This window comes from Vombatus ursinus, unplaced genomic scaffold, assembly GCF_900497805.2.
Source record: "Vombatus ursinus unplaced genomic scaffold, bare-nosed wombat genome assembly UNPS02014778.1, whole genome shotgun sequence".
Taxonomy (NCBI): domain Eukaryota; kingdom Metazoa; phylum Chordata; class Mammalia; order Diprotodontia; family Vombatidae; genus Vombatus; species Vombatus ursinus.
The window spans coordinates 6427714-6454702 of NW_020954556.1; the positions used below are offsets into that span (position 1 = coordinate 6427714).

At 38.1% G+C, this 26989-nt stretch overlaps 1 protein-coding gene across 2 annotated transcripts in view; it reads right to left on the reverse strand.

The window, feature by feature from the left end:
- Positions 1 to 26989, reverse strand: part of GPAT4 (glycerol-3-phosphate acyltransferase 4) — a 42640-nt gene that overhangs the window by 4998 nt on the left and 10653 nt on the right. The window contains exons 1-10 of one of the 2 annotated variants that reach the window (XM_027865252.1): positions 24300 to 24424; positions 15350 to 16364; positions 7084 to 7153; positions 6615 to 6912; positions 5813 to 5887; positions 4789 to 4878; positions 3962 to 4055; positions 3188 to 3303; positions 2457 to 2512; positions 1684 to 1769 (exon numbers count right to left, since the gene is read on the reverse strand). In XM_027865252.1, the coding sequence (XP_027721053.1) occupies positions 1684 to 1769; positions 2457 to 2512; positions 3188 to 3303; positions 3962 to 4055; positions 4789 to 4878; positions 5813 to 5887; positions 6615 to 6912; positions 7084 to 7153; positions 15350 to 15514 (1050 nt within the window). In that variant the 5' untranslated portion in view covers positions 15515 to 16364; positions 24300 to 24424. Of the gene's footprint in view, positions 1 to 1683; positions 1770 to 2456; positions 2513 to 3187; positions 3304 to 3961; positions 4056 to 4788; positions 4879 to 5812; positions 5888 to 6614; positions 6913 to 7083; positions 7154 to 15349; positions 16365 to 24299; positions 24425 to 26989 lie in introns of those variants that run through there. The other variant, XM_027865251.1, reaches the window with a different exon arrangement.

Here is a 26989-nt window from a genome sequence, read left to right on the forward strand (position 1 = left end):
ACACACACACACACACACACACACACACACACACACACACACACACAGAGCCGTGGAGATAGATGAGTATACACATTCATCTCCAAGTAAGTTTTGGGCAGTTAGAGGTTCATCTGTTTAGGGGTTTAGTTAAGGCTAGATTAGATGATTCTTGAGAACCCCTCTAGCTTCAAGTGAAGTTCTTAGACCATTAAGACAATGGTACTAAACCATTATCATTAGGGACTGGATTTAGATTTGTTTTTCTAGTAGTGAGGATGGGTTTTCACCAATCTATCTATACCTTCCTTTTAAAGGCCCAGTTATGGTAGCTGCATCAACCATTGCAGAGGGTCCATCTTTTTATATTAAGTTGGACACCATACTATATTCTATTCAAACTATTTATGAAGAAAGAGATAAAAACCCAGAAAAAAAACCTATTTGAATGAACAAAATTAATGCAATTAGGAAAAGAAGTGTTATAAGACTTGGGATAAATCTTTGTATCAAAATCCTTGAAAAGGGTCTGAAATCCAGTATGTGGATAACTGACAAAAATATATATGACCAAAAGCCATTTTTCAATAGATAAGTAGTTAAAGGATATAAATAATAGTTCTCAAAAGAACTATAAACTATTATAACCAAATGTTCCAAATAACTATTAAGAGAAATGTAAATCAAAGCAATCCTGTGGTGTTGCTTTATATATCCAACAAATTGGCAAAGATGACAAAAGATGGTAACAGGTAATATTGGAGAAGTGGTGGAAAGATGGGCACATTAATTCATTGTTGTTCAACTGTCGACTGGTTTCACTATTCTGGAAAGCAATTTGGAATTATGCAAATAAGGTGACTAAAATGTCCATATCCTTTGCAAAGTCCAGAGATCCCATTACTAGGCATATACTCCAAAAAGGTCAATGACAACAAAAACCTCATATATACCAAAACATTTATACTAGCATTTTTTAGTGCTATCAAAGAACTGGAAACAAAATAGATGTCCATTGATTTGGGTAATAAGTAAACAAAATATTACTGCGCTGTAAGAAACAACCAATGTGATGAAAATGGGAAACTATGGAAAGATATGATAAGAAATGAAGGAGGCAGAACCAGGAAAACAATATATAATAATGAATGGTTACAACAATGTTAATGGAATGAAGCAACAACAACAGAAAATTAAAACAGAATACTGAGAAACTATAATGACCAAGTTTGGTCCCAGAGAAGAACTACGAAAAGATAGCACTCTATGAGTATAGAATCATCAGACTTTTTTTTTAATATATTAGTTATTTTTACTGAACTTTTTTCCTCTTTCTTCCTTTTAAATTTGTTATTATAAGGGATACCTCTCTGGAAGAGGTTTGAGGAAGATACACAATGGGAAGTGTAGATGTAAATTTACTAATGCTAAATGATTTAATCACTTTCTCCAGGTCCACAGAAGAAAAAATTATACAGCTTAGGGTTGAAAAATTTCTTTCTTCTGTCTGCACTACGGACAATTAAGCATTCTCCTTCTCTAATACTCTAGGCACCATGAGTTCAGCCCAACCCAACAAGCCACTCTACTGGAAAATGATCAACCCAGTCATTAGCAACCCTTGTTCCTTAACTCCATCTTCTCCTACTAGGTACCAGACTCCGAGGTAAAGAACTGCTCTCTCACAGGTGGCAGGTGTTATACCTTGATAGCAACAGGATAAACTGTGGCTCCAATTTCAAAACTGCCTTTCTTGAACATCATCACAGATGTGTTATTGATGCAAGTTCCTGAAAATAAGAGAAAAATGCTATTTCCTCTCTTCTTAACCTCACACATATAAATTGTACTCTAGAGATCATGGATCCAGAAGGAATACACAATTAGTAGAACTACTTTAAAGAGCTCTTCAAATGAGAAAAATTCCTGAAAATAAATACTACATACTATTACCATCCTCTCAATTGACAGATGAAAGGCAACACAGAAATACATTATTCTACCTCCTACACTCTTTTCATAGGGAGCTTATTTTTTTCCCAATCAGCACATGTCAATACTAGCAACTATAAGGTCAGAGAGGCTCAGAAGGCTTAGAAAGTTCACAGGGACTTCCAAACAGTTCAACTAGAAGTTGTAGAAACTGGAATGACCATTTGTCAAGAATACTAGAAAAGGGATCCTGCACCAAAAAGTGGGTTGGGCTAAATGATTAAGATCTCTTCCAATAAAATTCTATGAGATTCAGGCCCCATTAAACACCTTGGATAGGAGAGGACAACAAAAGCCAAGAAGAGATACCATATATACTACTACCAAGGTCAACAAGGAAAAGTGCCTTTTATCCTAAGTTATCACGACATATGAATTCTCCTATGGCCTCTCCACACAAAAATAATTTGTTTCATTCATCACTCTCACCTGATATTGCACTTTTTTTCCTTCCATTTCCTATCCCTTTAGCCCCATTAACTCACCTTCTGGGAAAATGAGGATAGGTAGCTTGCTCTTATCCTGTACATGTTCAGTCAGTCTTCGCATAAAGAAAAAAAGAAAACTAAAGTTTAGTAAAGACTATCTCTATCATTATCATCATATTCCTGAAATACATGCATTTGTATTTGATACAATGTTAGATGATTTAATAAACACATGGTTCCTGATTTGTGAGGGCTCAATCCAAGACAAACACTGACAAAGAGAAGAAAGATACAAATTAAATACTCAATTTATATGCTATTAAATGCTATACTAACTTTTTTTGCATACCAAGGGGTAGCTCTCGACAGTAGCATAATCAGTGAGCATAGCGCCTCATACATAGTGCATATACAATTCATATTTGTTGGTTAATCAATTGATGATGTAAGAATCAATATGGAGAGACACTGAAGGAAATTTAGACAATGTAAAAATAAAAGACATCAAGAAAAATGTATTTTTTCAAAAAAGAATCCATACGATGGGTAAGATCTATAATCTACAAAGTCCCATCATGTCTTTGATAATGGTATCAAGTAACATTTTGTGGAAAGGTATGACTGTCTTCCCGATGGGAGATAATCCCATCCACACTGATTCTTCACTAATATCAAATACTAACCGACACAGTGAGTGTTTTGTATATAACAGGGGCGTAATGTTTACTGAATTGTGTTTGTAGTAGGGCCCTTCTCCCAGGAGACTTATTAGCTATAGCAATGCTTACCTTTCAGCCACCAGGTGGCGATCTTTTACTTCAGATCGTTCAAACCACACATGAGGGCAGGCCTTCACCATAGCTCTCTGAATCACACCCATCAGTCCCCCATGAATCTGGCCCACCTAATCTCAGACCAAGGAAGATTTATTAGCGAAGCTGTCCTCACACAAATGCTGGAGTCCCAGGATATGGCTCATTAATTTAATACTAAGAAAGTTCTAGTTCTAAAGATAAGGTCAGTGTCCCAACCACTCACCCTCTTTACATTTTATTCCACATCAGGTTTGTCCTTGACCCATGAGTATTAAATGTCTTCTTTTAATCAGTGGTACCAGTGAAAGATAGCTACAAACACAGCTATATCCCACAGAACTAGAATGATGTGCTATCTTGAGTGACACCCACCCCCACCCTGGAAAGTATAATCCCATCTGCCCCTGAATCCAGATCCCTTTCAAATATCCCGTTCCCTACCCTTCACCCCTTTCCATGATCTACCTGGAGGTATGAAGTGAAACCTCTAACCACACCCTCAGCAACCTGGGGCAGTTTCTGCTCAGAATGTCACCAACAAGGTTGCAAAGTGGTCAATAAAGCCCTAGGGACAAAGAAAGCATCTTGGAAGGAGGTAATCCAAACTGGCATGTGGGTATATATGTGTGCATGTGCTGCTCAAAAGACACTCTGCAAAAACTACCTTAGGGTCTAGCATTTCCCCAGCTCTGGCCTGTATTAAAGTAATTAAGCCATAAACAAAGCAATGGAGAGAGGACCTCTTACCATGGCATAGTAGCCATCACTGGCCAGAATGATAACATCAATGGGAGAGGTATGATTGGCTACACAGATGCCACCATTCCTGGGTCGGTTTTCCCTGGTTTAAAAAATACAAAATCATAAATATACAAAACAGCACTCTCATAACACTTGGTGCTATTCCTGTGCACTTTTTACATTTGACTTTGTTATAGGTATTCCTGTTTTATTTCCCCTGATATGAGGGCTCAAACTACAGTTAGTTCATAGCTGGAGCACACTCCCTTCACCTGTGCCTCAAGGAACTTTCTTCCTTCAAGATGCAGCTCTTCAAGATGCAGTACCACATGAAGCCTCTCCTGATCCCGTCAACTGTTAGTGATCTTCTCAAAATGCCATTACTTACTTTATATTTATTTGGATTTATTCTCTTTATATTTATTCCATCTATACTTACATATGTCCCCGTTGTCTCCAACTTGAACGTAAACTTCTTGCTAGTAAGACTTGTTTCAATCATTGTATATATCCCTACCATCTAGCACAGAGCAAGTGCTTCATAAGTACTTATTGACTGACTAGAACTGTCTCGCTCATCTTTGTATCTGCAGCTCCATACATTCACTGCAGAGAGACAATGAGAACTTGATAATAGCTTGTTCAACTAGATTGAAATGATGAGCTCAATGCTAATCCCCCCCTCCTTTCAAGAGCTATAGCTATTCTGGCTAAAAGGCTCAGAAAAACGTCCTTTTTGTTAGTCACTAAGAAGTGGTACCTTCTGCCCGGACTGTTACCTATGTTTCTGATCACTAATCTAGTTTCATCCCTAAATTCTATAACTGTCTCACCTGTCATGGTAAGTAATGATGGCTGTTAGGGCACGGACGCAGATCCGATAACACATCAAATGTACGTGCTTACTCATGAATTCCTTAAACCTGCAGCAACCAAGACAAAGGTATATGACTTGTAAGAGGAAGTGGGAAAAGTCAATGACTCCAGCTATTCAACTATTACTACTTACTAGCTTTTATGTCTGCAAAGTGGTTTTAAAAAATATATATACACATATGATATCTATGTATATATAATACATATTATATATACATGGTTTTTTATTAGTCATTCCTAAAAACCCTGTGAAAGGTCTTGGTATTATTGTATTAGTATCTCCATTTTACACATGGGAAAACTGAGGCAGAGAAAGAGAAGAGGTGACTTAAAGTCACACAGCAAGTCAATGTGTATTAAAACTCACAGCCCCAGAGTTTGCAGTCTCGGTGAACCATGCTGTCTCCCAGATGCTCTTCCTCCCCAATCAATCCCTGCCCCAAAGAGCCACATGTTTGCCAGAGGAGACTCTCCAAAGCAGGGCAAGAACCAGAGAGCCAAACCCTCTCACCAGCCTGGCCAGAAGAAAAAGAGGTCTACTAGCCCTGGGACTTCCCAGAACTCTGAACTTTCCCAAAAGGAGCCCCACTTTCCTTCAAAGACTAAATTCCTTTAACTCCTCATGATCGATCACCAGAGCAGACAATCAAAACTAAAGACTTGGGTAAAATCAGTTAACATCGATCTCAGGTTCACATTCTGCATTTTCTTGTACAACTACATTCCCTCACCTCACACCTCTAAAATGGAGGGGGTATGGAGTCCATTTCATACAAGGGAAATTAAGAACACTATAAAGATCTGGGCTAATGAGTTAAGAAGGAAATTATTTTAAATGATACTAATCTTTAACTTGTCAGCCTTCCAGTGAGTCTCTAGAGACTTGGATTTGTCAAAAGAAATAGCCTGAGTGTTAGTAACTGTGCTGCCTTACCCAGGGTCCCCATTCCCTTTATAAACAGACATCAAAAATCTGCTCACCTTCCATTTGGCAAATATCCCACCATGGTTGTGCCCACCACCAAAAGGCTGACCCCCGTGAAGGCAAGAGCTATCCTGTAAGAGGAAAACAGGTTAGAAGGCAGCAAGCGAATCACTGGCACCTGGAAAGGATGAATTTGGTACATGAGAATAATACTGGATTTCATGAAAACCACCACCAAGATCTGACTACTCAAAGCCTGAAATAAAGAATTTCAACTACTTGTTAGGGTCAGAGGACATCGAGGCGCTAGTCTATGTATTGTGGATTCATATCTCAGGGGATAATACCTCCGAGGGCAAATTTATCAACCGTTCTCCTTCCCTTAGGCACCTGCCTGACCCTTCCTTCTGGCTTTAAACCCAGGCAGGAAAACAATTCATCTGCTTTCAGTAATAGAAGCCAGAACCTAGGGATATTCTCTAATTATCCTCTGGGCTCAAGATCTAGTCAGGAGAACAACACTGTACCAATGACAAATTATTTTTTTAAATGTCTACATTAAGAGACATAAGCTGCAAGGAAAAAGCTAAGAAAGCCATGACCAGGGAAGGGTGGTATGAAGAACACGATGTTCAATCATCTCAGAGAAGATGATGGAATGCAGGGATTCTAAGAGATTTTAGGGATAGTCAATCAGTAACAGATGAATTCTTAGGAAACAACTGACTAATATAGACTAAATACTACCTCTCTCCCCTTCTTAAAAAAAAAAAAAGGCTCAGGTGTAAGTCATGTTTATACATTGAAAATGGGCAGGACTAATTTAAGTGTTTTTCCTCTATCAGTTCCTGCCCTCACCTGAGTGGCAGAAGGAAGCAATAGCGAATCAGCACCCCCAACCCCCACAAGACAGTGAGTCGAAGGCTGATATATTGGAAGTTATAATTGGTTCTGCTCAGCAGGTTCCAGGACTCCAACTCCTCTGCTGAGAACCTCTTTGTTACTTCATCATCCATAATGGTCTCCATTCCTTTTCGGCAGAAGTAGAAAATGTCAGAGAGCTCAAATTCTGGAGTATCCAAGGCCTTATTGCTCCCACTTTTACGTATCTCTTTGATCTCTTCTTCTAGTGAAGTGGGATCTTTTGCAATTATTCCTGAAACAAAGAGACCCTTCTTGTCAAGCAGCATAATAGAATAAAGTATAATGAAAGCATTCACAATGCCCAAATGGGGGTGAGGAGGAGGTGTGCAGTTAAAAGCTGCAAGTTCAAGGGGACCTATTAGATTAAGTTCAAGCACCTTCAGAGCCCTGAAGTAGTTCTTACCATTGGTGTACGGCTTGTAAAGTTGATGGTTCTTCTCCTTGGCTCCTCTCTGCATTCTTAGAGTGGCCCACTGGAAGAAAGCATCAAATGAAGAAAGAATGATACTCATTCTCCTCTATTAAAATGTATGTGCAAGTTTTACTTCTAAGTTTCCTGAAGCTAGATGGCAACCAAGTCATCTCAGAAATCCTAAAAGAAGGCCCACAGATTCCATCCAAACAGCTCTCCTTGTCCTTTATCACCACCTAAATGACTGAAAGAAATTTAAATCCTAAAAGGACAATGGACTATGATCTAAAAAACTCGGGGGAATGGGGGGGGGGGGGAGAAGAGGATTGTTATAATGTAATAAGTTGCTTCTACCCCACTCAGGACTTTGTACTAAGACCAAGAAATCTTCTATTACGTAGGTGGCAAATACATTAAAAAACTCAAATCCTATTAGTTCTAAGCTTTTCGGGTCTTACCTTTCTTACCTCTAGTTCCTGACCAACCTATCCAACCTCTTAGTTAACTTCTCTTCAGTACAGCCCAGCAGCTAAATTTGTATCTGTAATTCTTGCCTAATGACAATTAAAAAAAAAAAAAAACCCAGCGGGGAGACAACAGAAAGACGTTGGTGATCTGGTCTGGTAGTGGCTCCCCGCTCCCCCAAGGAGGTGATGGTATTAAGTCCAATTAGACATAATCTCATCTTAATTTTAGATAGAACACATGAAAGCAGGAACAGTTAACAACTGTTAGCCTGCCTTCCTATCTTAATATCTTTTTAAAGAAAATAAAAAATAAGTTACATCACAAGGATCAACTCATAAACTTCCAGTAAGAGTTGTCTTCTATCTTTGAGAGAACTGGTAAGCCATTACAAAATTTAAAACAACAACAACAAACATCTCCTTGGAGAGGATCAAAGGGGTAAATAGGGAGTAAAAATTCCCCCTCCCTCCAGTGCAGTATCTCACTTGCATGTAGACTAGGAAAGGAACCCACCATTCTATGGCACAACAAAGTTTACATGGCCAGATATGACGGTTTACCAACAAAACATGAGTTATTAGCAGGATACTTGATTAGTCAAGCCAAATAGCCTAATATAATCTGACAAAAGACAGTAAATTAGTCTGAGTGGAACATCAACCTCAAGAGGCAAGGTCAAAATAAAGACAAGAGAACGATCTGATCAATGATCTGACCTTGTCTGGTTAAATCCTTTAAGTCAGACTGTCTAGAGAAACTGGGTCTAGAGAAACAGAGGCAAACACACAGTCACAAGATTTCAATTATGAAAACTTTAACTCACTTTGCTTTCTGCACCTGACATGTCTTCAGTGACTTCTTTTGGCTTAACAAATCTTACAGGAGAAAGAAAATTTAAATAACTGCCCTAAGGTAGAGTCCGGTTTCCTAAAACTAGAGGAAACTCTTAACGATATGTACAAGGTATAAGATATACACCACTGCAGTTTGATCCTTATTTTACTTTTCAGTTAAGGAATTGCCCTTCTAAAGAGATTTCAAAAAACAAATGAAGATAGATCTGCAAAAGTCTATGCGGAAAACTTCGGTACTTTTACCAGACTAAATGGGCAGGAAATACTAGTCAAAAATGCTTGCTTCAATTTTACAAAAAAGAACTACAGTATAGTATTTTATTTTAAAACAGAAAAAGCATCTACACACAAATTCCCATAACTGAATTCAGCAACAACTGAGCCATTTCCTCTGATTTCTTTTCCCTAATCCTGGGAATGGCAAAAGTCTCTTCTGTGATCTAAATGTACTGTGAGCATACAGGGACATATACATATAATATATAAATACCTGTGAACATATAAAGAAGAAGGTTAAAGGAAAAGCTAAAATAATCCAGCTACAGAGTGAGAAAGGCTCATTTAAAAAAAAAAAGTAGGGGCAGCTAGGTGGGGCAGTGGATAAAGCACCAGCCCTGAAGTCAGGGGGACCTGTGTTCAAATCCAGCCTCAAACCAAACACTTGTTACTTACTAGCTGCGTGACCCTGGGCAAGTCACTTAACCCCAACTGCCTAAAAAAAAGGTTCAGGAAAAAGAGGCAGTATGACATAATGTAGAGGATATCAGATTTGGAAGGTAGAAAGGCCTGGGTTCCAATATTTCCTCAGAAATATACCAGTAGGGGAAAAAAGGGAATTTACTAGTGGTCTGACCTCAAACAAGTTAATATCACTTCTTAGTTTAAGTTTTCTTATTTGCTTAAAGGGTTACTATGAAAATCAATTGAGAAAATGTACATAAAGAAATTTGCAAACATTAAATAGGTATAACATGATAGTTATAATTATTATTAGCTTGCCCTTTACCATAGCAAAGTTCCTTTTCTTAACTAAGAGGTCCTGGGCCCCTAATGTCCAGAGGTAAATTTCTGGTAACTCAGTAACTGTTAAGAATCATTTGGGAGCTTTGGCCCAAATTTTCTAAGGACTCAACTCTTCTAATATTAAACAAGACTTTGTTTTAGTTGTTATTTCAGGAGGGCATGGTAGTCATATATCCAAGAAAAGTCATCATCTTAAACGAGGATTCTTTTTCAGAGTATGAACATCCTCTTTGCTCCCCCAAATTGAGAAACCTTTTTCTAGTCTATTCAGCATCACTTCATACTGAGGTCTGCTTCCTTCTCCAGAGAAGAGATGAGCACATTTTAAGAACATTCATGACCATGCCATTTTCTTTGGTGTGGGGAAATATCACTCTTCTCAATGCAGACAATGCAGATTATTACCTACTGGGCAACTTGGAGCTTTAGAGTTGCCTAAGGCGCCAGGACAAGTATGTGTATGTCAACCTTGAAGTCAGACTACCAGATTCCAAAACTGGCTCTCTTCTACACAGCCTTTTCTGTGCCTCCAATCTCTACACATACACACCTTGCTAAACACACAAGGGCCATCAACAAAATGCAAGCCCTTAGAAATTCAGATGCTACAAAAACTTTATCAGGCCTACAAGGAGGCAATTTTTGCTACAGTATTCTCTTCTTTTTAACAGTATTACAAAATACTTTATAAATGGTATCTCTTCCTGAAATCCCCTTAGGCATACAACAATCAAAAATGAAACATGAGTTAAAAGAACTTTTCAACAAATCTAGATTCTCTTTTGACAATGTATCTTAAGAAATGGTTCCTATTTGCACCAGATCAAGGAGTGCATGTAATGTACCCACCCATTCCATGTAAGCAGGGACATAATGAAGTGTTATCTTTATCTCCTTTAGAGCTCTTCCTTGAAATCTAAGTTAGATAAAATGACAAGCACTTTGTCTTGTAAGTTTATCTTCCTCTAGTTCCTATCACCCCTCCCCCAGAGTGCTTTGGATACAGTAGGCATCTCATAAAACGTTTGTTAAATTGAATCTTCCTAACTACTTTCTGTAACATGAGGTTATACTGCTTTAAAATACTGAAAGCTGTGATTGGCTTGTTTTACATTATTTACCTGGCCTTCATTCACTCTTCAGTTCAGCCAAATTGGCCTACTTTTATAATCATCACAAATGCCATCCCACCTTCTATCCATGCCTTCACAATTATGACCACCGTTACCAGGAATGCACATCTTCCTCATTCTACAAACCTTAGAATCCCTAGTTTCCTTCAAAGTTCAGCTCAGTGTCTCTCCCACAAAATTTTCTATATGCTTTGATATATATCTAACATATATAAGCTCCTTTTGGGCAATGCTTTTTTGTCATTGTACCTCTGTCACCTAGCATAGGCCCTGGCCTTGTAATTATTAAAAAACAAATGCTTAAAAAATGTTCGATTCATCATTTTTTAATCAGCAAAAATACTAATACCCTTTGAGTGACTGACAAATACGTCTGGTTCATTCTTGTTTCTGAAATCCTAGGTCATGAGAAAGTACACTGCTTCTTTTTTTTGGAGGCAATCAGGACTAAGCGACTTGCCCAGGATCACACAGCTAGTGTCTGAGGTCAGATTTAAACTCAGGTCCTCCAGACTCCAGGGCCTATGCTCTGTCCACTGTGCCACCTAGCTGTCCCTTCAACCTCTACTTCTAATTACCATATCTGAGGATCAGTGATTCTAAAAGCATGATCTGGTAGTTTTTCTAGAAAATCTAGACACCAATAATTACAGACTGTAAGAGTCTATAAGAAATCATTCATTTTAAGTACCTTATTTTTTACAAATGAAGGAACTGCATCTGTTACACCAAGCTAATTTTGTAGGTCAATAGGCCAGTCCAATAGTATGCATCTAAAAAACCACCATCCACCATTTTCCACTACAGATTTTAATCTTATTATAAAGAACATTTAAAAAATGTAGCCCATTACAATAATGCCTACTGAACTAGGTTTCCCAAGAATACATTCACTTGTCAAAAGCTACAAAATCTCTGGGTCCTTTGGCCACCAAGGGTGACTTACACACACATAGTACTCTGAACTTTCTAAAATGCTTTCCTCACAACCCTGTAAGACAAAAAGTCCAACTATTATTATCCCTAATTCACAGATGAGGAAACCAAAGATCAGAGGGTGACCCACCTAGGATAAAACAACACTAGTAATCCTACTGCAGATCCAGTTCTTTACTTACCACACACCTCTCCCAAAGTGGTCGATGAACTAAAAAAAGCTTAATGTGCCAGTCACAAAAAAGTTCATAGGCTGGTACCTCTTAGTATTAGTGTCTTTTACAACAAGATACTATATGGTGTCATGAATTAATCACTGATTTCTTGTACTTAATAAAAATCAAGAATGATCCTCTCTCACTGCTGTCTCACAAAAATGTCAATTATTCCAACTAATTCTAGTACTTGTTTTTCCACACAAGAGGAAAGAGATAGGAAAAAGACAACACAAATTCCAATATAAAACACCTCTTCTTTCTATTGTGCCCATGGAATCACTGCATGGCAACAACTGCCTTCTACGCTGAATTTACTCCACAATAGATGTCTGCAACCTCTTTGGCATGATCTCCTTTCTTCACCACTCACATGCTGTGTGAACCAAGGCAATTCACTTTCTCTAATCTTCATTGTCCTCATATGTGGAAAAATGGAGTAATATCTCCCCTATTTCACAGAGTTGTTTGGAGAATCAAATGATAGAAAATATATGAAATCACTCTGAAAATTGTAAAGTACTATGACAAAAATGTAAGGCAGTATTCTGAATGATATTTTCAAATTAACAGTGGTCTAGGAATCACAGGAAAGAGAATTCCTTTGTGAGTACAAAAATATCAGAAATCAGGCATGGGCCCTGGAGTCAGGAGGACCTGAATTCAAATCTGGCCTCAGACAATTGATACTCACTAGCTGTGTGACCCTAGGCAAGTCACTTAACCCCAACCACCTCACCAAAAAAGAAAAAAAATATCAGAAATCAATGCTACTGACAAATTCCCAAACATCTGGTTAGAAACTTCCATTAACAGGCATCTAAAGGTGGTGCAGTAGATAAAGTGTTTAGACTAGAATAAGAATATCAGAGGTCAAATTCATCCTTAGACACTAGCTGTGTGACCCTAGGCAAATCACTTAACCTCCGTCTGCCTCAATTTCCTTGACTGTAAAATGGGAATGATAACAGTACCTACTTCTCAGTGCCGTTGTAAAGATCAACATCAGCTCCCCCGGGTTTAATTACCATTCTCTACGCTGATGATTCTCAAATCTACCTATCCTGCCCAATCTCTCTTCTAACCTCTAATCTAGCATCTCCAACTGACTTCAGATACCTCAAACTGGATATCCAGTAGACACCTTAAATTCAACATACCCAAAAAAGAACTCATTATCTAACCCCCTAAACCCTCGCCTCATCCTACCTTCCCTTATCACAGTGATTGGCTCAGAGTAAATGTAAATAGCAATTGTTTCTGTTTTGGCCAGAAACCCTAAGGGTCTTCCCCTCCCAGATTATTGATTTTTTTTTTTTGGACTAGGTAAAAGAGGCCATTCTTTGTCTCATTTTTTACCCATCCTTAATCACTGATTGGGCTTTGCCTCAGTCAAACTGAGACCTGGGAAAGACCTTAGCTTAAAAAGGCCAAGGTCTTGGAAGTGATTGTCGATAAATCAAAATCAAAATAAATAAATAAATAAAATGTATACAGGAAAAAAAAAGTGAAAGATGGATAGGCACAAAAAAAAAAAAAAAAAGCCAAGGTCTCCCACTGCATCTGGGGCCATCTCCAGTATTCCTGATTTATATCTTGCCACTGGACCCAGATAGCTCCGGAGGAGAAAGTAAGGCCGATGATTTTGCACAGCCCTCCCTCACTTAAATCCAATTCCCTTGCATGTCATGGCATGACCTTCATGATGCCACGGTCCTCTTCGAGAAGAAGGACAAACAACAACAACCATAAAGGATAATATTATCCTCCCAGTTCCTCAGGCTCCCAACCTAGGAGTCGATCTCTTATATATGCCCCTTTTCTCCTATGACTCTGCCACTGCTCTGGTGCAGACCTCATGCCTGGACTATTGCAATACCAATAGCTTGCCTCAAGTCACCCCCGACTCTAATCTATCCTTTACCCAGCCACTAAAGTGATTTTTCTAAAGCACAGGTCTGACATTATGAACTCTAATGGATCCCTATTGCCTCCAACATCAAATACAAAATGCTACTTGGCATTCAAAGCCCTTCATAACCTAGCCCTCTCCTACCTTTTCAGTTTTCTTATACCTTACTCCCAACACATAGTGTTGAATCCAGTGAAACTCGTCGCCTAGCTGTTTCATGAATAAGACACTCAGATCTCTTGACTCCCAACATTTTCTCTGGTTGTCCTATGCCTGGAATGCTCTTCCCCAACTGGAATGTTCTCTATTCCAACTACTGACCTCCTAGGCTTCAAATTTCAACCTTCCCCCCAACCCCTCTTAATCCTAGTGCCTTCCCTGTTAACTATTCTCTTTTTGTTCTATATATAACTTGCTTTATATATGTGTGTGCGAGTGCACACTCGAGCACACACGTTTATGTTTCCTCAATTAGACTGTAAGCTCTTTGAGTACAGGGACTGTTTTTTGCCTCTTTTCGTAGCCCCAGTGCTTAGCACAGTGCCTGACACATTGTAGGCACTTAATAAATGTTTACTGATTGATTGATATTTGTTAAGCACTTAACAGTGCTTAAATGTTTACTGATTGATACTTGCTAAGTGCTTAGCATAATTCCTAGCATGTAGCAGGTGCTAAAGAAATCTTTCCTTCCTTTTTTCCTTCTTTTCCTTCCCTCCTCTGTGCTTTGACATATTAAATAAAATTGCAACAGAAAGTCCCACATCCCTTGCAAAATTATCTCCCCCATAGTCCCACATCCTCACTTCCTAATTAAGAGAAAGTAGCACGAGCACCACCTTACAAAAGGATTTGGTAAAACCCATTTCCCTTGCTGGCTAGATTGGGCTTCTCCTGGATGTCCCACAGACATCCCAAACACAGCACGTTCAAGATGGAATTCATTTTTTTCCCTTCAATCTGCCCCTCCTCTGAACTTCTGTTTCTGTTAAAGGCACTAACTTCCCAGGCACTCAGATTCAGACTTCAATGTTATTCTCAACTATATACTGTCTCATCCCTCATACCTAATTAGTTTACTATTACATTCTAGAGATAAAGCAAAATAGAGAAAGTCTGAACACAACAGAGTATACTGAATAATTGCCACAATCAAGTATTCTGAAACATAGATAATTTTCATGTTCCTCACAAAGAAACTCAGTCACATCATGACAACGTCAGGGTTTTATATAAAAATACAATTCAGCAAATGTCTAAAGATAAACGTTGGGATAGAAGAAAGACCTTATTCTCATCTGAGAAGGAGACAAAGGTCAGTGGCAGCTCTATGATCTTACTTCTATTAAGAAGCAAAGATTTGGGGAAAATAAATATTTTACATTGTTAAATGTCTGACCCTTGGCCTTTTAAATTAAAAAACAAACAGAATTCTTAGCTCCATTTTCTATGGAATACACTTGATCTGGTGTAATGTAATAGAGCCCCCTTTACTTAGGATAAATCAAACATTAGCAAGGACCTTAGGTTGAATATAAGACTCCTGAAGGTTTTCACAGCTAGTATAAACGTGGCAATACTGTTCTGCTCTGAACACCACTACTTCCTTCCCCTATAGCTTTCTTCATTTATCAGGGAAGAGCCAGACATCCATAACTGTTAGCCATATTCCTCCCTTCATCATATGTTAACCATTTGTAATACAGCACAACTCACCGCGAAGATTTTTAATAAAGTTTTCATGTAGAGTTTTCGGATACCAAAGGAGACACCAAAAATGGCTGGGACAATGATGAAAACCAGAAGGAGAGTGAAGAGGACTGTCAGGGAGATGCCAAGCAAGTTGACAATCAGGCTGTTAAAGGGCAGCAGCAGGAACATGGTGGTGGATCCAGACACGGCCAATGCCCTTCAACCAAACAGAAACCCTACAGGTCCTGAAACTTTTAAACTGTCCTCAATAGTCTGTGAAAGGAACTAAGTTCCCAAAGTTTAACCAACTCCATTCCAAAGTTCACATCCTTTCACCATCTGTGTATGAAAGGGTAAAAAACTACTAGGAATGGTCCACAAATGGTAGACTGAAGACTCCAGACCACCCAGGAAAGGTCTACTTTGGAGATGAACGAGAAGGGATAAATATTAAACAAAATCATCCAAGAGGCCAGACTCAGTTCCAGGAGAGTAAGCAGAGATATCTCTGCTTCTGCTGTCCTTACACTGCTTTCAGAGATCCTCTCTCATCCAAATGCACTTGACAGATGAATCTGTCTTGGTAATACACACCAAGCTGTTATGTCATTGCTAGAATGGCACCAGAAAAAAATCAACTTTGTGCCAGAAACATTCAACTAATTCCTGAGCAGGTTATACTGGTACTTTATATAGAAGACTGTTCACATTAAAAATGGGGAAATTAAATAATTTTTTACTTAAAATCCCTTCACAGGATGAAAAGAATGTCTTCACAAGGGTGAGTTCAAGTCTGGCTCCATTCTTCCTCAAGAGAGGTTCCTGGGGCTCTCTGCTTCCAGGACCCTCCTACAAAGCTACAGTCCTTGCCAGTGAGCCACAAATAGTGGCAAAAAACTTCTCATGCTGCCTCCAAAGAATGAAATTCCGGACCCTTCTGGCATTGGTCTCCACCGATCTCCACTGAATAATCTTCCTTCTAGGGCTCCCTTTCGATGACTTATGTTCTAGGTAAAAAACTGCTCATATGCTGCCAGAGCTGGAAGAGAAAATGAAAACAAAAGTCAGTCTAGCAAAACAAGAAACATCAATTTCTTTTTTTTAAGGAGGCCAGGGAAATGTTCGAATGGTCCTCAGCCAGGTTTAATAATTCTATTTACCAAAGCCTGAGGATCTGGCATAGCAAAAAGGACAGACTGAGTGGATAAGAACACAGATGTTTTAAGTGATTTTTTAACTCTAAAGCACTGGCTTTTAATTTCACAATTTGAAATATCCAAATAGAATTCATAGTTTGCAAAGCTGAAATAAGAAACAAATTACTGTGTCCAAAGGGCAATATGTAATCACCAAGCCTGAATTAGTGCCCTACACTAAGTGACACAAATAACTTCTGTTTCTGCCCTCCTATAACCTTACCAAACAAGGCTTTGATCTTGAATAAACATACTCTTACGCTAGGGGTGACTTTACAGGACTTCCTGGGTAAAGAAGAGCCTGAAACAATGCAAATCTGAGCACATTTCTGTGTCTGCATTTCACAGCTTAGAAGAGCCCAACTATATAAGCTAGATTTCCAGTTGCATCCAATCAACTCCTCAGAAAATCAGATCTATGTTTCAGTGAGCCAAATTCAACAAGTCAAAAAGCTGTCTGACTCACTGTGTTCCTCCAACAGTCACTTACATAGTTCCAGCCGGGTCAAGTTTAAAAAAAGTGTTTACAGCAGCGCCCACACCAGGTGTGGGGATAGATGTCTGAAGAAGTGTGAAACGGGGAAGTGGCAGAGAAGAAGAGTTAAAAACACAAGAAGGCTCACGCCAGTTAGGAATCAGAAAAAAGACCAGGCTGGCACTGGCCCCCATTCCAGGACCCAGGTCACTCCCTACTGGTCTCATTTCATTAAGTCCAGAGCTCTTGAAGTTGTGACAGGCCTCACTGTCCCTGGCCCCTCCTCAACCCAAAGAAAACAAATTTGCCTAGATATTCATTCTTCTAAATATTCTTTGCTTTCACTTTCCTGAAGACAGCGAATCCTCTTTCCTCTAGAATTAGAATTCCAACCCAGGTTTGATGTGTCCCAGACTCTAGAATACAAAACAACTGAACTAGTCAAGATTAATAATCCAACCAATAGTAGGAGGAATCTAATGTGGCCTTTCAGAAGAAGGAAAAATATCAATCATATAAATTAATTAAATTCCTGACTTAAATATCTTACTCTACTGGAAACACACTCACTAAAAACCAAAACTGGTACCAGAATGATCATCCAAGGCAAATTCTGATAGCTCAGTTAAGTCTTAAAAACTTGTAGATACCAGGACATTTTCTTCTTCCTTCTGACTTCAGCAGTCTCTGCTACCAAAAATAATTCCTGTCTAAATCAACTACTCATTCCACTGAGAAAGGGATATTTTTCTTCAAGTAACTACCAAATCTAAGATACCTAGTTCTATGATAAGAATCATTAACTAAATGAAAGCAGGCCTGTTCTAAATACATGGGCATCATACCATAGGCCAGAACTTTGGCCACCTGGCCTCACAGTGTCAGTCAGCCATGGACAAAGGTTACTTGTGCCCTTAAGTAGACCATGATTTTACCTGCCTTTCCTGGTTTTCCCAAACTTAAGAACCCCATTCTTTCCCCTGGCTCCTGGAAAGCAGCACACCACTCTACTGGTGTTTAAATTTAAATTTTATCTTTTATCAATTAGCAATAATCCTTCACTCATTTCCTCCTCCTCGTCCCCCTTCCCCAACCCCATGTGAGAATGAAAGAAAAATAAAACCCATTAAAAACATGTATAGTCAAGCAAAACAAATTTCTGCATTCATTGGCTATGTCTAAAAGAAAAAAAATACACAGGCATTTTGGTCTTATATGTCTCATTCTGCACAGAGTCTCTCACCTCTCCATCAGGAGGTGGGCAGCATGTTTTCATCATGAGTCATCTGGAATTGTGTCTTGTCATTATTACTGGAGTTACTAAGTCTTTCAAAGCTCTTTATCTTTACAATAATGTCATGGTACAAACTGTTCTAGTTCTGTTCACTCACTCTGCTTAAGTTCATAGAATTTTCCCCAGGTTTTTCTGAAATCATCCCCTTCATCATTTCTTATATAGCACAATAGTTAAGCTGTCACACTTCTATATTCTATCTTGTTCATCCATTCCCCAACTGATGGGCATCCCTTCAGATTCCAATTCTTTGCTACCTCAAAAAGAGCTACAAATATTTTTGTAAATCCTTAGTTTGTTTTCTTCAGGACTAATCCCTCCTTTAATCTACTCTTCCTCTATTTTCCCTTCCCTTTTCTTTCCCATTTCCTTGTTGAGTGAAACATAGTTCTGTACCCAACTCTGTTTTTTTTCTTCCTTCCTTCAAATAGTTCAGATGAGAATGAGGTTCAAATGACAAACATTCCCCCCACTCCTCAACCTCTTGTTTGAATAGGCTTCTACTTATTATATGAGATTATATGAGATAATTTCCCCTAACTTTCCTTTTCCTCCCCCCCAACCTCTAGAGTATTCCTCATTGTCTCTCTTTTCATTCTGCTCTTTAAGATCATTACCTTATAACAGGCCTTCTGTCTCATTAGACTGCCTCTATGACTCCAGATGTATTATAAGGTTCAGAGGGGACATATATATTATCTCCCCATGTCAGAAGGTTTATCCTTGTTTAACCTCTTATTGTTTTGTGTATTTTTTTCTCTTAATTCCTGTGTTTGAAGTTCAAAGTTGCTACACAGCTCAGGTCTTTTCATCAGAATGCTTGGAAGTCCCCTATTTTACTTTAATCCCCTGTAGGATTATACTTGGTTTTGCTAGTAATCGTTCTTGGCTGTAAGCCTATATTCTTTGTCTTCTGGAATATCATATTCCAAGCTCTCCACACTGCAACTCCTCAGTATTTGAATTATTCAACCTAGATTTTAGCTATAATGTTCCTCAGAGTTTTCATTTTGGGATTGCTGTCAAGAGGTGACTCATGGATTCTTTCTTTTTCTAGTTTGTCCCCTGGTTCTTATCTTTTTATCTTATCTAAGGTTCTTATCTTTTTTTTGGGGGGGGGGTCGCTTTCAGGTAGTCCCATGATTCTTAAATGTTTTCTCCTAGATTTGTCTTCCTGTCAGTTGTTTTTGCTATGAAATAATTTCTCTTTCTCTTTTTCCTTAATATCTTTTGTCTCATGGAGACAATGGCTTCTCTTTGGTTCATTTTAATTTTCAGGAGTTTGTTGCTTAGGTAAAGTTTTATACCTCTTGTGCAAAGCTGTTAATTCCCTTTCCAATTCTTTCTTCCATAGCTCTTAATTCTTTTCCATTTTTTTCTTCTGGTACTCTCATTTTATTTATAAAAACATTTACATTTTTTTTAACTTTTGCTTCATCTCTTGTGCCAAAATTGTGTTTTTCTTTTGAGGTTCTGCTTGTAGATATTTTCAATTCATTCTCTTCTTTTGGATTTATGTCTTGAGCAACGCTGTCACCATAACAGCTTTTTACACTATGATTATTTTGTTTGTTTGCTTATTCTTTCAGCCTACTTTCTGGCTTTAGACTTGATGTTAGTTAGGGTCAGGCTCTAAGCACCTGTGTACTTCTGGAGAGAGGTCTGGGCTGGTACTGTGGCTGCTTTCTTTGGAGCGTTTTGTTATTCCAGGCTCTCAGAAACAACTCAGCCTGGGAAGCTTTTAAGTTTTCAGTGATCCCAATGTAGTTTGATCTAGGGCAAAGTGTGATTTCTGCCCCTTTGGGTCCGAACTCTGCAAATTTCTCACCTGGGTATAGGCCTGAACAACAGAAGCTGACTGCTGTACTCTGCTGCTATCAACCACCCAGGAAACTGTGATGGTTCAGAGTGGCAGAACTGTGAAATTCCCCTTTGTTGGGTATTTCTGTCCTGGTTATACTTCTGCAGGGTTCAGACTGAGCTGAAAGCTGGACCTGAGACCCCACTTTACCCCTGGATCTGAGCCACACTGCTACTGTTTGCTTCTGAACTTCCTCTTTGCTCATAGACTAGGGCCTGCAACTGTGCCTCACTCCAGAATGCATCACTGGGAGCAGGTGCCTTCCTCAGTCTTCGCTGAATCTATGACCCAGACTGGAAAGTGGTCAATCAAACTGCTAGTTGATCTGTTTCCACCCCATGCACAAGGTATCCCAGAACCTCACTGTGCCCTTAGGCACAGTCCTCCAGTGGTACAGCCTCTTGCCCCTGGTCAGATCTAGTGTTCACAGACGTCTCTGTGTCTTGCCAAGTTGGGTTGAAAATGATTCACTGTGTTTTTTTTTCCTGTGGATTTCCAAATCAGTATGCAGGCTGGTGCATTTTCTAGATCTGTTTGAAAGAATTTGGATGGGTGGAAGGGGAAACCTGCTGTGCACTTCTTGCCACTTTACCATCTTGGTTCCATCCCTCATTACAGTCACCTTCTAGGTTTTAAAGCATTAATAAAGAATGACAGAAAAATCTGAGAAAAGGAAAAAAGAAGAAGGGGAAAAGGGAGACTGTTATAGACAAAAGCAAGGCTATGTAATGCCAATTTCTGCTTAATCCTAGTCACTGCAACAGCAGACTGGCTTAAATTCCCTCCTGTCTAACCTGCCCAGTCTTGAGATTGGATCACAGGCTCAAAGATTTAGAGCTGGAAGGGAACTTAGAGAGCTATCTAATCTAATCTCTTTATTTTAAAGATGAGGAAACTGAGAACCAGGGACTTTAGGCAGCTCACTCCTGGTCACATTGGTATAAATATTTATACAGTGCTTACTAAGTGGCAGGTTTTATAGTTTTATTTATAGATAACTAGGCTGGGGCAGCTAGGTGGTACAGTAGATAGAACACCAACCCTGGATTCAGGAGGACCTGAGTTCAAATTCGGTCTCAGACACATAACACTAGCTGTGTGACCCTGGGCAAGTCACTTAACCCCACTGCCTAGCCAAAAAAAAAAAAAAAAAAAAAAGATTATAGATAACTAAGCTTCTAAAGAGGAACTAACTTATCCAAGGTCACAGTGCTAGTTGTTACCAACACCAGAGCTAATAGTCAGATTTCCTGATAACTAGGGTCTAGGTCTAGGTCCTTCTCACTGACAAACACCTGCCTCTCACATCTTTGTGGTGATTATATCATGCAGAATGTGCAATCAACTTACTCATTTGGCTGTGCTGACTTAAGGACTAAAAAGCCATCTAGAAGCCTTCAGTGCTAATTTTGTTCATAATACAATTTCATTCAAATTTTGATCCCCACAATCTGTACTTTCCAAAACAACTTGGTATAAGAATCAAAGGACTCTCATAGTCAGAAAAAACATGAGGGTAAATGTCAAGTTGAACTTAATGTTGTGGAAATGATGCGGAAGCTAAGGAACTTGATGGGGATAATAAGAGGTTATGAGGAAATACATAAATTGTTCCTGGAGCACTCAGCATAGAAAGGTAAGAACAGGAAAGAGGTGGTAAGACAAAGGACCGGAAGATCTATTAATTCAAGGTAAAAATTAAGTGAGGAAAGCAAAGCCAGGATACAACTTGCCAATGGAGGGAGCTTTTCTTAAAAGGTATTCTAACTACGAAGAAATAACTCACATTTATATTGTACTTTGAAATGGGGAGCAAACTATGCGCTACCATGACTGTATACCACAAAATAATATACAGCACTCACAAATCTATGACCTTTGGCAAGTCACTTACCCCTGTTTGCCTCAGTTTCCTCATCTGTAAAACGAGTTGGGAAAAAAAAAAGGCAAACCACTCTAGTATCTTTGTCAAGAAAACCCCAAATGGGGTTCACGGAGAGTCGGACACAACTGAAGTGCCTCAACAACAGCAACAACAACAAAAATCACAAATCTGACACCAAAGTCTATAAGTGGTAGAATAACATTAGTGAGATGTAGGATCGTAAATTTAAAATAAGGAAATTTACAGGTTATCTAGTTCAACCTCATCATTTTACAGATATGAATACTGGGGAACAGAAAGATTAAGTGCCTGGATGAGGGTTAAGCACAGTGGCTAGCACACAGTAGGTATTTAACAAGTGTTTGTTGATTGACTGACTACCCAAGGTCAGACAACAGGCAGTGCTAGATCACAATTCATTTTCTCTAACTCCAATTCCATAATGATTTCCACCTATCCTCTGCCTTCACAGAACAATTCTATAATAGAACTTCCAAAATGTTAATTTCATGTAGCTAAAGATTAATTGAAGCCACCCCAATGTCCAACTTAAAAGCTGCTTCTTGACAGTTCAAATTCAAATTTGTCATTTTTGATGGATTTGGAATCAGTACACCTGAGTCTGAATCCTATGTCTGCCACTTATCTGTGTGACATTGGGCAAATTATTCACCCTCTCAGGTCTAGGATTCCTAATCTGTAAAGTGAGGGAGTTGGAAGAGATGGCTTCCATTCCAGCTCTAAGAGATCTATGATCCTGATATACTGAAGTATTTGATATGCCTAAATGAAAAAAAAATTCAGTTCCAGCTAGATGATAGAGTGGTCATAACTATGCTCATACCATACTACCTCTTATTAAAAAAATAAGATGACAAAATTAACAAAAGAGGAAATAGATAACTTAAATAGCCCAATCTTGGAAAAATAAATTGAGAAAGCCATAAATAAAATCCCATTAAAAAAACTGGCAACAACTTCCAAGTATAAACAAGTGGCTTCTATGAAATATTTAAAGGACAAATAATAAATATGTGGTCTAAACTGTTTTCAAGAATAGGGGAAAAGGTATTCTATCGAATTCTGATATAAACTTGCTACCAAACCAAGAAGAAATAAAGCAAACATCAATACTTCCAATGAACACTGATACAGACATACTGTAATTCTAGCAAAGTAGTATATCCAAATTTTTTTCATTATGGCTAAATTGGATTTATACAAAAAAAGCCAATCCCTAATATATGTACAGTCAAAAAGTCAAACACATTTTTATCACATTTCGAAGAATAAACAATTTAGCAGAAAAGATACAAATTATGAACAACAATCTAAAAGGTACTCAAAATAGATAATCATAGAATTTTGAATGGACCTACGATTTCATGTATATAGAGAACTCTCAGAAAAAAAAAATTCCTTCTACCAATGCAAGCAGACATCTTTTTTGGAACTTATAATCTTAGTATGTGTCAAAGGGGGAACTGAAACTCTGGTCTCCCTGGATCCAAGATCAGCTCTCCATCCACTCTACCAGGGCAACCTCTCCTACAAATAGAAATTAAATAAATTCTAAAGTATTATCTCACACTCATCCAATTGATGAAAATGGCAAACAACGGAAAAATGCTACGTTGGTGGAGATGTGGGAAAACAGGCATATTAATTTATAGCTGGTAAAAACAATTTGGAATTTTGCAAAATACTTTACAAAAGACTTACCTGTATGAAATTCATAGCAAAACTATATCGGGGGAAAAAGGAAATTAACTATGTTTCCCAACAAATGGAAAAGGCTGAAAAAACAGTGGTTAATATGAACATAATGGAATATTACAGTGTTATAAGGGATGTATATGAAGAATTCAAAGAAATAAGGGGAAAACTGTATGAAGTAATGCCATGAATAAACAAAACATTCAAAATGCAATAACCTTAAAAAAATGATAACTTTTAAACATGATTCATATTTAAAACACTGGGCAATGCTGCTACAATTTTTTTTCTTTAATAAAACTACTAACACATAAGCTGCATGTAATATGGGGCACAATCACTTTAATGCTGTTTTACTTCACTGTTTTATGGGGATTAGGATTCAACTGTAAGTACACTGCAATTATTTGTCAAAACAAAATTTATTCATAAAAAATTTGATAGGTTATTTAAACAAGTCTATAAAGTGACAAAATGAGCTTTTTAAAAGAAAACCGTTAAGTCATCCAAGCAAGATCTACTAGATCAATCTGTACAACACTCTTACCAAAAAGATAATGCTTTTCTTCTTGTTCCATGTCCAAAAATTTACAAAAATCTTAATCCTGCAGAAAGGTCCTAAAATGCCAGAAAGGTTGTGGGCCACAACTACAAACTCAGTCAGTACTAGGAAAATACAATGACAATTCAGCAGGCAAAAGAAAATGTTGCTTTTCCCGGTCAGCTAAGTAAAAGTGACTGTATCTTTCTCTCTAGGCATCTAAATTGGAAGCAATTATATGCACAAGTATCTCCTGAGAAAAATTACACAATCTTTTCTTTCCCCATCTTTCTGCAGCACGAAAGAAGAAAAACATTTTAAGTAGATCTCGCTGTACCACAGATTCATTATGTTGCAGACTATATCAATATATCCCATAAAATAAATATTGCATTGCTACAAGATAAGTTACCAAAGAAACAACATAATGGAACTCTACTTGAAGCACTAAATATGCAATACTGTTCAAGTGCAACCAAGATCAAATATTCTTCAGCTTTAGTCAGTGGAAGTCAATAGAAATTTAAAGGAAAGCACTACTTCCTGAGAGAGCACAAGCCTGGGAAAAGCACTTATACTTAAGAACAGAAACCAGTCAGCTACATTCCTGTTGGACGTATTCAAAAGAACATCATCAGTCCTGTCAGAAACTGACAATCCCACATTACTCAGAGAGAAACAAATACATAATTTATAGGGGAAATTATTTGCCTTCCCAGAAGATGCTACATAAATGATGTCTAGTCTAGCGGCCTCCAATTTTTTTTTTTTGACAGCACACCCCATCAGTAAAAAATTCAAGGATGTACCTTCCTGATTATGTTTCATTTATAAATTATACATATGTACTACTGTAATAATTACATGCATCATGAAATTTACACAAAAACTAGGAGTTTTAAAAGGTTGAGCTAAAGATGAAGTATCTGACCTTACAGTCATAAGACAACAGAGCTTCTTGAATAGGGAAGCAACACAGACTTAAGTATTAAGAATATTAATTTGGTAGCTGTGCTACTCCATCTACTGTCTTTATACTCCTTTGCACCTGCTGTCTTCCATGCACTACACCCTCAACTCTGGGAACCCCTCATTTCCTTCAGAACAATTCAAACACTACCATCTTCATGAAGTCTTTTCTGGTTTTCCCACTCAAAATTAATTTTTTTGGTCAGTCAATAAACATTTATTAGGGGATATAAAGAGAGGTAAAAGACAGTACGCATCCTTAGTCTTTTATACATTCTGCAAATACGCATTCATATATGTACATATATTGTTTCTCCTACTAGAAGGTAAGCTTCTTTATGAATAGGCAGTTTTCCAAGAAAGAAAGCCAGGCTATTAACAACAAAGCACTAATAATTAAAGAAATGCAAATTAAGGCAACTCTGAGGTTCTACTCTCACCCCTATCAGATTTGCAAAGTTTTGACAAAAAAGGAAAATTACAAATGTTGCAGAGTTGTGGGGAAAACAGGGGTATTAACGCACTATTGGTAGAATTGTTACTTGGTCCAACCATTCTGTAAAGCAAAATCAAAAAGTCACTGAATTGTGCAAATCCTTTGATCCAGCAATGATACCTAATTATTATACCTAGTAACTAGGACTCATACCCCACCAAAGAGATCAAAGAAAAGATCCATATATACAAAAATATTTAGAGCAGCTCTTTTTGTGCTGACAAAGAACTATAAACAAAAGGCATACCCATCAATTGGGGATGACTAAAGAAATCATGGCACATGAATGTACTAGAATACTACTATGCTCTAAGAAATGATGAAAAATATGGGTTTGATAAACCTGGGAAGACTTGTTCAAATTGATGCAACTGCAGAACAATGTATCCAATAACAAAACTGTAAAGGCAAACAATTTTGAAAGATTTAAGATCTCTGATCAATGCAATGGCTAACCTTGACTTTCAAAAATCTATAACGAAGTATGCTACCCACACCTTGACAGAAAGGGGATAGACTCATGGTGCTGACTGAGACATCTATTTATGGACATGGCCAATGCAGAAATCAGTTTTACTTGACTATGCATGTTTGTTACAATGTTTTTGTTTTTCTTTTCTTTAAAAAAATCAGGAGGATGGAAGAGATATAGAAGAGAGAAGAAATAGATGTTTATTAATTGAAAAACATAATTTTAAAAAGAAATATAAACTTTCTGAAGACAAGGATTAATTTACTTTTACTTTTGCATCTCCAGTTCTTAGCACAGTAAGCATGAATAAGTGCTTTATAAAGTGACTGAATGACTAGAGGATGGAATGAAGAAAGGAAACTCTTTAGTCAGGGAGCCCAATGAAGAGTATGTTGTGGGGGCAGCTAGGTGGCACAGTGGATAGAGCACCAGCCCTGGATTTAGGAGGATCTGAGCTCAAATCCACCCTCAGACACATAACACTTACTAGCTGTGTGACCTGGGCAAGTCACTTAACCTCGGTGCCTAGCCAAAAAACAAAACAAACAAAAAAAAACCCCAAGAGCATATTGCTAAAGCGATATAACAATAGAGATGTGAGCAATGAGGATGGTAGATGTGTTAGTGAAGAGATGGGGATGGATGCGAGCACTGTTATAGTGACAAAATGGACAAGACTTGGCAACTGATTGGATATGTGGAGTGAAGTAGAATCAGTCAACTGGCATTTATTAAGGATCATGAATTTGCTTAACACAG